Here is an 11,850-nt window from a genome sequence, read left to right on the forward strand (position 1 = left end):
GTCACATTACGTTTATCTTCTCACACATAATCCGCTAACAAATATGACAAAACAATAGGGCATAAATTCATCTACACGTTTATTTTGTCTTGGCATTGAATTCATTGATATGGTTAATCATTTACTGCTTGTAAAAAGAGAAGGAAGCAAACACATATCTGTTAGAGACATGAAGCATTGGCCCGGTGGTTAGGTAGGTACATTCAGGTTTCCCACGTCTTCACACCACACAGGTACTACCGACCCCCCTCCTCCCCAAAATACGAAGAAAAGGGAAGTAAAAAAAAAAAAACACGTAAAAGAGGAATCCATCATGAGCAGGAATTATATTTCAAACTAAACCCTTCATAGATCATGAGAAGTCCGGAGTGATGGTTTAGAAAAATTCAACACAGGACACTGCCTGCATACCTGAGTTACAACTGGCTTTTATTTCTCTCATCACTCGTAGCACTTAAACATTTTATGAAGGAGAAAGGAGTATAAACAGAACTTCATGTTGAACAATGAACAACACAACAACAATTCAAAAGTTCTCCTCCTTGGCACTTTATCGTCAGGCGAAAAACCAAACTTTGATTTATGACATTTATGAAACAACAGTTGGATTTCCAGACACAGACAAACATCCACTTTTATTAATGACAAAAAAGGAAAACATGAAACAGGAAGGAACGACATCACGTGGTGACAAAAACTTAGGGACCATTAAGTGGAGAGTAGTTGTTTACTTGGAAAGTGCAATAATGTGGATTTTCTTTTCTTACAGAGCAAAAAAACGAAAAAAAAAAAAAAAGTATTTGCAGCTTTTGCTCCCTTTGAGAACAACTCATGTCCATACAGATTGGTAAACTTCCGGGCCGGCATTCGCTCAGCACCAACTTCAAGATAAAATGAGTTTTTTTTTCTCCAGTAAAACATCTGCAATTTGATAAAACAGTCTTAGGGTTCCGGCGGGAAAGAAAGAATCACCGCAAATCCAACATGGACACGGTGTCATCGGTGATGGACACATGTCCCGCGTGCTGAAAAAGGAACAAACACATTCCAGTTACTTTATTACAAACCATGGCCACAACAGCAGCCACTGCTTTCACATACAAACAACAGAGTTAAATGAAAAGTGATGATTTTCTTTCCTCTGGCTGAAACCGTCTTAATCCTTAAAACACTTCACAGGATATAGGGATGAGGGTTATTGACTGTCACCAGGTTTTCATTGTTGTTTACATATTTTTTTCTTTAGCTAATTATTAGTTACTTAAATAGTTATATAGTTATACTTACATTACTTATATAGTTATATAAATAGTATATATATGATGAGGTTATATGTAACCAGTTTATGTTGTTAATTTTTTATCTTTGTATTATTAGTTTAATATTAGTTATATTGGTATGTGTGTATTTTAGTTCTGTTTGTAATATATAATATAAAGGTAATGTTAAAGGAAGAGGGCTATAAACAACCATTATTAATAATTTATGGAGAAGGGGCAGGAGTAAATAAGTTGTAAATTGTACTTTCTCATGAAACTACTGTGCTGCTTTTTTAAAAATTTTATTTTATTTTTAAGATTAACTGTCCGTTTTTTTTGCATTATCATTTCTGTTTATTTGCTCATGTATAAATAATAAATCACTAAATAAACCTCCTAAGACCTGAGCTTTTATTTGATATGCATTTTTAATTTCTCCATTTCTACTTATGTGGGATTAGTGGGACCTAATAACTATAAAAACTAAACATCGTCTTTGAACCGGAACAAAAAATTATTAATGTGTGGACACTGGGATTATTTCAGTTAGTATTATAATAAAGTCACCAATATGTAACAAAATATAAAACTGTTCATTCTCATGTCTGAATATTGCTGTGAAAAAGCAGAATTGCAAATAATGAAGTCCCAATGTCCTCAATCGAGTTATAGGTTGTTTCTACTGATAAACTTTGTGTCAAATTAAACTAGAAAAGTTAATAATCAGAAATAAGTTCCAGCTGATGAGGTTTTGTATCAGGGTTCTGCAGATTTCAACAAGTGAATTATGGGTTAAATTTAAGAAAATAAGGACAAATAAAGGAAATGGAGACACAGAATTGCAACAATGCAAAATATGCTTGTATTTAAAACTGTTTTAAGGCCTTAATATTTGACAATTTCAATTTAAGACAGAAACCCTAACTCTGGATTAATCCTCTAAAATGACTGCTATCATGTTTTTACACCAAATAGCATCTAGTTATGAGGATAAAAGTTCAAATGAAGCAGAATAAGAAGCTGCCACAAACCTAAAACCTAGAACTTAATGTCCCCATACGAGGACAGGAGCAGGCTCTCAGGTTCAGTAGAAGTTGGACCTTATCTAGGCCAAGATGGACCTCATTTCAAAGTTGCTGCCAACACTGATTCCTCAGAGGTTCATCTTTTCAAACATTTGTTGAAACTATTTAAAGTTTTGTTAACTCAACACGTTGCTCCTCCTGGAAGCTATGAGTCTGGTCACAGATCAGCTGGATTTTGATGATGGGGCGTGTTTCAACTAGAGAATAAAACACGTCTACGTGCAACTTCATAGTCCTACAACCAATCAGAGCAAAGTGTGTGACTATGTCACTTTTCTTTCTATCCCCATATAGAGCCCACACAAATGATTTGACCCAGCGAATCATTGCTGGAGTATAATCAGTTCCCGCGGGACAGACGTCTTCCAGGCTACATACATCGGACCAGTGTTCATTTTTAATCAAGACTTGGTGAAAATCCCTATTAGTCATAGTCACATTTGAGTCATTTTTATCTTTCATAGTTTTAGTCAATGAAAAGTCATTGCAATGCTGCATATCTGGGCAGCCAAAGGTGGTGTACTCACTGTAAATAGAGGAGGATCTTTGCTGTGAGGGTGAAAACCTTTCTGTTTACATGTGGAGATTTCCTCTGTTCCTCTTTCTGTCAGTCTGAAGTAGCCGATTCTAAGGCAGACACAGACAGACACAGTCAGCATAGAGCAACTTAGGAAATAAATACATGCAAGAAAACAACGCGCTTCCAAAAAAACAATAGATTTATAGAGAGAGGACACTTTTCTGACTCACTCATTGAATTTAGGTGAGCAGACGATAGCGATGGCCTCAGGCAGCATGATCTGGTAGGAGCAGTGTGTGTGCAGGTCCACGCTGGAGAGGAAGGCCGTCTGTGTCGGGTGGGTCTGGAAAACACAGGAGGAAGACTTCAGTTCTTTTTGGTGCACAAACACAAACAGTACCATCTCCTGTTCTGTCTACTTCTGCTTTTCTTAAAAGCATGTAGCACAATTATTAGGCCAATATACAGGGACGACTGAAAAATATGTGCACTCACATATTATGACACATTTCTGCAGAAAAATTACTCAACACATGAACAAGATTTAAACACGTCCCAAAAGTAGATAAAAAAGTCCAATAAAACAAATTAAACAAAAATATTATACTTTATTATATGTATATTTTAGAAAATGAGCCAATATAACATATCAGTGAGTTGCAAAAGTAAGCGCAAGGCCGAATTAGGCTAAAAAGTGTCATTGTTTCATTTAAAAAGAATAAAATAAAAAGAAATCGGTATACAGGGTTTGTACGTGACGTCACTGCAAGTGAAGTCGTGGTAACGGCCACCGAGTGACAAAAAGTGACAGTTGAACATGGAGATTAGCAGCATTAGGTTGAATCATAGGCTTTAATAGCGTCTAAATTGCAAAAGTAGTAAACAAAATGCTAGGAGCTGTTTTGTAAGTCAGTCAGAGATATATTTTTACAGATATCTGCCAAAGAAAAGAGAAGTAAATGTATCGCTGCATTATGAATGAAAAAATCTGGAATCCAGACACAGAAACCTGGTGTTGTGGTTCACATTTAGTGTCAGGTAATATTAATTAATTTATGCTGCATTGTTTTCATGAAGTCATACCTTAAGTTACTTCTTAAGTTACGTTCTGGAGGGCGGCAGTGACGTCAATGCACACCCTCCATTTGTGACAGTCTGACCTTCACAACACATGTCTCTGTGAGTGTGTGACTGCACGGACAAAGGAGCTCAGAGAAAGAGTTGGTTTTGCTCATTAGGCTGGAAAATGTTAGAAAAATCCCCCTTTTAAAAGTTTGCAAATGCAGGAGCGGTCGACCATTAAAGATCACTCCAAAAGCAAGACGCATAATAGTCCCTTGGGTAACATCTAAAAAGTAATTCTGATTCTGATCTAAACCACAAGGACCAGAAGCAAGTAGCTCATGTGAGTAAACCCACCAACAGCTCAGAACTGAAGTGGTTCTGTTCTGAGAAACAGGCTAAAATTCATCCAAGCTGCTGTAGACGACTGATCAGAGGTCACAGAGATGTTTAAAACTTAATGTTAATTAATGACTTCTTTTAGACCCTTTAATTTAAAGAGGTTACAGAGAAGATCTTAAGTGGACATAGTGAATACAGATGAGTGCTGATGTTGCGGTTTAAACGCGGTTTAATAATAATTGCCCCTCTTTACTCACATGTATCCAGCCAAGAGTGATGAGATCGTACTGGTCCTGTATGAGGAAGAGTTCCTCCTCGTTTTCTGTGTCACAATAGTCCGGTCCCCCGCACTGCTTCGGTACGATGACGTGGGTCACAGTAAATGCATTTCTTGTCTGGGGAAAAAAATCACAGCACGTGCTTGATGAACAAAATACAGCACATCTGCAAGAAGGTCAAAACCAAACTGTTTTCAGTTCATACAAAGCTGAATCAAAGTCTACATGCACGCTACGATTCTTTAACATCTATCGTAATGAATCACGTCATGGTCACACGCTGCTAAAGTCATTCTTAGAACTGTAGTAGCGATATATAAACAAGCAATAAAAATTAATTAAGGATTAAAAATCAATGACTTGGCACGACTGTGTCATCCTGAGAAAACACAAGCCTCTGAAAACTTTTACTGTAACATCAGACTGGTTTTTAAATGTCTCACCCTTGATGTGATGCTTTCAACAGAGGGCTTAAAGCATGGCTTAAGTCAAAACAACAATGTTCACATGTATAAATACACACTTTATTGTTATTAATATTACTGTTATGAACATGAACTTTGTCTCATTTCCTATTGCTGGTTTTTCTGTGTGTTTAGAAAAGCCGCCTATGAACTGGTGTTAAAAATTAGCACTGATTTTAGCAATAAAATAAAGAAGACACTCCTTTAAAGTATAGAGTACATAGTGCACTGTCTGCCACAGTGATATCTACAGATCTGAACACAATTAACCCTGAGCACTGGCTGGTTTGCTGCGAGCGAGAGAGCTTAACCCGACCAACAAACGATATGATTCACACAAAGACCACAGCATTTTCCAAGACAAGGAAAGAAGTGTCAGATTAGCTTCTATCGCTCTGGGGCCAGGAGGTCAGCTGATGTCTCATTTAAAATCTAACATTTAAAAGCTACATTTCAACATCTCATGTTATCAGAATAATAATCGTAGTGTCTTTTTTCTTTTGGTGCTTTCTGTGACGAATGTTTTCAGATGAGGGTCAACGCGGCCGCTCCGTTTCCCGAGTCTTACCAGTTTGCCACACAGGATGCCGCAAGTTTCTACAGCTCGGCTTGTGTTGGCCTCCGCCAGCTTCAGAAAGCTCCGGCACAGCTCGGCGGGGACGGCCAACTGCCGGAGGGCATCCACCATTGTATCTGCAGAAAACCATGTAGGGGAAAGAATAAAAGCTGAATGGAGAAGCGAGATTCCTGTGATGTTCGGAAAACAAGGCATGGTGTAAACAGGAAATTAAGTAGGTCGGAGAGGGGGGGGGAGAGAAATCAGCTGAGGAGAATAAATACTTTAAAGCAGGAGTAGGGCAGTGTTTAAATCCTCTGAAGGCCGGCCCTTTAAAAAATTAACTCACTGTTGTTCCCGGGGCTGACCAGAGACCCGGGCTTGAGCGAGCGGTCGAAGGTGGGCGGGCCGGCGGCAGGTGTACCGATGGTGGCGGGAGGGGGGTTATATTGGTGGTTGTTGCTGCCGGAGAGGTCGCCCGGGCTCTGCGGGGGGGTGGGGGAGACCTGCGGGGGGCCCTGGATGCCCGGGAGGAGAGGCGTGTCGGCGGAGGGCGCGGTCGGCGTGGCGAACTCCTGCAGCACCCGCTGGCGTTCCTTCTCCAGCTCCTGGCGCCGGATCATCTCCTCGAAGGCACTGAACTGCTCCTGCTCCCGCTGCCGCCGCTGCATCTCGGCCACGCGCTCCCGCTCGGCATCCAGCGCCCGCTGCTTGGACTGCTCCTTCGCCATGGCCTCGTCCTCTTCTTTCTGGACGCGGAGCAAACACAAAAATCACAGATTGTGGCTCGTGCTTTGACAATGATTTGGTTTTGTATGACAGAATAATTCATAAAGGATGATTAACAATGTGAGTATTCGAGGTCAACTCTGCCTCTTTTTAGATGTTTATTAATAGATAGATGCTTTATTCATCCAAAACTGGGAAATTTAACAGTTGCAGGCACTCACACTATACATCCTATATAACAGGAAAAAAAAAAACAACTACTATTTACTAGATTATGGAAATAAATGAACTACGGTATGTGATTTCATCACATGTACAGTGTAGATAGATGTTTGTTCTAATTTTAGTTTGCGTCTCATGACTTGAACTTGATCTGTTTCCTAATGTGTTTTAGTTTGGGATAGGCTCCAGCCTCCCACGGTTATAGAGAGTGAGAATGAGAAAGTTAACTCGTTCACACTGTGGAAAGCAAGCACAGTCTGAAGTGCGATTGTTGTGAATAATCTTACTCTGCAGAGGGCAGTACTATGCAGAGCAGCATAAAAAGTGGCACAAATCCCAAAAGAAACAGAAGAAGGAAGCAAATTCAGCTTCAATGTCCTGTCAATGATCAGTGACTGTATATACTACGGACAAACACATCGTGACGTCATCCACTGGATTCTGAACATCGAAAATGAAGCCAGAATTTGGCGGAGCCTGCGGTTGCTATATTGGATGAGATTAACTGTACTCGGATATCCCAAATATGGGCAGGAGGGTTGTGATGGGGCGGAGCTTAACCAGCCTGGATGTTGAGACCTGCTCATCCGACTCTCCTCTACCTGTTCGCTGAGGCTACCACCTGTCACTCAAAGCGGAAACGCACTTAATGATGCCGAATTTTAAACCTTAATAAAAAATGGCATGAAGAGTGAAACAAACTACTGAGACCAAAATCTTTGTACCAAGCTGTAAACATGTTCAATAAAGCTGTAAAGTTGGGCTTTTTAACATGGGGGGTCTATGGGGATTTGCTCCCTTTTGGAGTGGCTCAAGTGGCCACTCGATGAACTGTATTTTTTAGCACTTCCTTGCATGGGCTTCATCGCGTCAGATGCTTCTGTCATCTGCAAGTACTGCAGATTCGAAATGGGTTATAAAAGCATGGACATTTCAGAAAAAATACCTTTTCCAGGCACATTTAAAACACATATTAAAAAAGGTGTGATTCATTTGCATTAACTATGGGAATCATGTGATTAAACCCTATTGGCAGCCTTAATGAAGCAAAGCATGCTAAATCTTATAATAAAACCAGAGTACATCGTTTACCTTTTTGATAAGATACTGTGCATACTCTTGCTCAAATCTTCTCAAAAGAGCTTTTTTCAGAATCTCTGCTTGAGGGAATGCAACATCCTTCAGTTTCTGTAGAAGAATCAAAATGAAATATTAAACCTAAACCTTTCTTTGAAACAATCATTTGTACAGAAAAACAAAAATCCCAAAAACATTGTGTAACCACCTTTAATGTATCCTTCTTCTCAGGTATGTTAGCCGTCTTGTAATCCCGATGCTTGGGTAGTTTTTCTATGAAGAGTCTGAGTGAAGGAGAAAAATATTTTTATTACTCAGTCACAGAAGAAGAAACGTAAAAGTATTTCAAAGAAACACACTCACGTGATATATTTATTGTAAAGGAGGAAGGCGTGCTCGATGTTGCCCTCCTCCGTGTAGACGCTAGCCATGCGGATCAGCTCCATGCCGGAGCGGAAGTAGCGGCGCGGCGGCACGTCGTCGTTTACTTCCACCGAGCTTCCCTTCTTGGTCAGAGCCCGGACTCGCTCCTCCGGCTCCAGACCCACGTTAGTGTGATCCGCCATCATGACAGCTCAACCTGGAAGACTGGAGGAATAAGCCAAAGGTTTGAGCTGCGGCAGCCGTGGAATCTGCAAGCCAACAATGCGCCGATAACACTGCGGCCAAATGTACTGTAATCACTGTCACATTCATCATTCGACCCGAACTTAGCAGATGAAAACGGGGACATTTCTGTAACCTTGTCTTGGGTGAAACAATCTCAAAACTTACTCTAAATAATTAAACTGTCCATCTACTGCACAAAATAACTCTCAGATATTGTAGCTTCTGATTATTTATGTATATATAGTATAGTATGTAACTATCTGCATTGCTAGATGGATTAATTATACTCGTGACAGATCCATCCCACCAGCCAGGAAACACTGGTTCATTTTGCCAAACTCTAATACACTGAATAAATCAGTGATGATGAACGAGCTATGTCAGTTTGGAATACCTTACCTACCACAATAAGAGACAATTAAAAAAAAAACAGCTTAAAATATATTACATATATATATATATACATATATACATAAGTACACGTGGATTATAGTTGGTGAATGTTTTTTTTTGTTTGTTTTGTTTTGTTTAGTTTTTTTGCATCTATTACATAAGACATCGTGTCATTTAATGTATGGACTATGATTTTATTGTTATTTTTATGTTATATCGTATGCATGTTTATTTTGTGTGGACCCTAGGAAGAATAACTTTTGCCTAAGGTAGCAGCTAACGGGGGATCCGAATAAACTAAACTAAATTAAACTAAGATTAGGAAAGAAACAAATAGGTTGTGCCGGCCCTTTAAGCACCTGTCGCAAACACACAACTGTCTCATGGTTTGTGTGAAACACCGGTCGTTAGAAATCCTCATAGTCTTGCCTTTCGATACAAATAACCACAAAACACAACATTTACAAAACAATTCTTCCTCCTAACAGCGAGGAATCTAACTGCCTCTGACCACAATGTTTACATGACACTAAATGAATGAGCAAGCCAAAAACAAATATTAACCATTTACTACAAACCACGTTTACAATACATTCTGAATAACACTGCTGGGAAGCATGTGTGAATATGTGAAACAAATTCATTCACTAAGTGACACACAGTATCCTCTGTCAACCAGGACAACGACGCAGTCTCGCTCTCCTCGAGCCCAGTAATGAGATCACCACTCTTAAAACCACTGGATGAGTTTTGTTGGAGGGAATAAAAAATAGCAATGACTCAGGAGGGATGCTGTTTGGGACGACTTGAGGTATTGACCAAATTAAGAAAAAAAGTGAAAACGCTTCATCAGCATGCTGACAAACAGCCAGACGGCTTGCATTGATTGGAGCATGGTGGCTTTCTGGACAGGCGTACAGCAATACAGTCTGTCAAGAGCCGGTTATTGACCGCTTAGCTCACTAGGTGTGGCGCTGCTTGATAAAAAAAAAAAGAGCGGGGAGAGGTATTCTCAGTATGTGTTATCTAGCCCTTTGTATTTAGCCCAACAGTTGTAGAATTACATCATTTATGTTTGTATTTAATGAGTGCTTTATCAGCGTTTCTTTGTCGTTGCTGTCGTTTTCCAACAAAATTCTAATTTATTCAAATCTGTTCTCTGCTGCTGACCAATAAAAACAAGGTTACATCTAAGAGATGTAATCAAATCAGGAAACTAAAGCAGACTTTATCACTAACTGTACCAGCTGACACCGACGGCCAATATATCCTACACTAATGCAAGTTTCATGTTTTTATAATACGACTTTATAGATATAAACTATAAACACGGTATATGACGTAGTTGAAATAATCCCAAACTTACTTTACAGTTGTATCTTAATTCAACATCAGTAATAGTTGGTATGTTTACTTCTGATAGCTTAAGTACATAAGTAATAGAACTAACATGGCATTTATTTCTAATAATACAAAAAAACACCAACTACTACTGTCATAAATAGCCAATGACTACACTTATTAACTATTTATACATCAGTAAATTGTGTCTAATCTGACAGTCACTGGCAAAGTAAAAAGTCAAGAGGTGGCTAAGTAGCCTTTAGAAAAAAATACGAAACTTTGGGCCTTATTTAGCCACCGTGTCTGAAATCTCTGTAGTAATTTCACCTAATCAGACTGTGGTCGTCATAAAGAAAAAGCCACGAATTTTCCAACACACGCTCCTGTTATTCATCCCTGAACCACTGAAGTAATCGATGTTTCTCGACGACGTCGTACTAGCTGCGCTAACTTAGCAACTTAACATGGCTACTTTAAAACGAAGCGCCGTTGATTTTTTTTGTTTATCTTTATTCTTACCCAATCGAGTCGTAAACCTGGAGCCTCTCCACCCTGGAGACCTACATACAGCTAGCTTTAGACACGACTAAAATTACAGTCCAAAAACCTGATTGCTTCGCTGGGCTACAACAGCATCGTTCACTTCCGCAATCAAACCAACTTCCGCCTCATGAGTCTTTTTTTTTTTTTTTTAAATAAACTTTATCAATAAACACAAGCAAATCCTCTCAGAGACAATAACATAAAGTTTGGTTTTCAAATGGAGGATAAAAAATGTCCAAATTCTTTTGACAAAACACTTTATATAAAAAACACTATATTTAATGAATATCTAAATAAGATAATATATATATATATATATATATATATATATATAAGATAAAAGATATAAAATGAGCTGTACATCCTTATGAATACTTTTGTACATTAATTCCCAATTGACCAATTATGTGTGTATGTGTTTTCCTCTTTTTTTGTTTTGTTTATTAATTTTATGTATATTTATTTATATTCAGTTCATTATTATAATTTACTATATAGTGATGAACAGGTGCTATTTTATTATTTTAACATGTTCAAAATAAACTCTAATTAATAATTGTATTGTATAATGTTCACGTACCTTTGATACGCTATTTATTTCTTAGATAATTAATAATTCTGTATAAGGCTGCCCTTTTGAATTCTATAATAAAAAAGAAGTTGTGCACTCTGCACGGCTGTGGATGTGTGCCACTGAACAGAGGACATGGTACAATAAAAAGTTAAAACACACACACACACACACACACACACACACACACACACACACACACACACACACACACACATTTGTTTGCGATATTTTCCAGGTCATATTGTTTCCTGACTATTCCAGGTTCAAATCCCAGAGCAAATCCTTCACTGTAATAGACACATGAATAGTAATTGTGTCAATGCCCCAGCAGAATGCAGCCTGACACACACACACATATACACACACACAATGGTTAGGAACAACTCAACGAAAAATGAAAAACAGCACAAAGTCACTAGACAGAAGTATCTGTGGGATGATCCACAGAGGACCCTCCCCTCGACCCACAGTACCCCTACGCCCCTGACTAATAACATCCTGTTACCAGACACCATGTCCATCCTCTGATGAGAATGGACATGGGCCTTCAAAAACAACTGCTTTTGAGACACAATGGAGACCTGCACAATATTAGGGAGGTGGTCATAACGTTATGCCTGGTCAGTACATATCTAATGCACCAATAACCAGGTGTAAAAGGTGTAAGATGAGGGTCTCCCATATACGTGAATTAAATCTACTTTATTTCCCTACTCACACTAAGTGTAAGTGTAAGTATTAAATAATAATAACAATAATAACAATAATAATAACAACAACAATAATAATAATA

The 11,850-nt window shown here is 38.7% G+C and overlaps 1 protein-coding gene across 1 annotated transcript; it reads right to left on the reverse strand.

The window, feature by feature from the left end:
* Positions 1–62: 62 nt before the first annotated feature.
* On the reverse strand, positions 63–10,600 carry LOC125012850 (STAM-binding protein-like A). Its single transcript, XM_047593022.1, has 10 exons — positions 10,460–10,600; positions 7,958–8,182; positions 7,803–7,878; positions 7,610–7,705; positions 5,916–6,315; positions 5,579–5,703; positions 4,526–4,663; positions 3,095–3,207; positions 2,872–2,971; positions 63–1,025 (listed from the first exon to the last, which is right to left on the reverse strand). Exons 2-10 carry the CDS (start codon positions 8,161–8,163, stop codon positions 969–971), a joined length of 1,311 nt encoding a protein of 436 aa, XP_047448978.1. The 5' UTR covers positions 8,164–8,182; positions 10,460–10,600; the 3' UTR covers positions 63–968.
* Positions 10,601–11,850: the final 1,250 nt, after the last annotated feature.

The sequence above is a fragment of the Mugil cephalus genome, chromosome 8 (assembly GCF_022458985.1).
Source record: "Mugil cephalus isolate CIBA_MC_2020 chromosome 8, CIBA_Mcephalus_1.1, whole genome shotgun sequence".
Taxonomy (NCBI): Eukaryota; Metazoa; Chordata; class Actinopteri; order Mugiliformes; family Mugilidae; genus Mugil; species Mugil cephalus.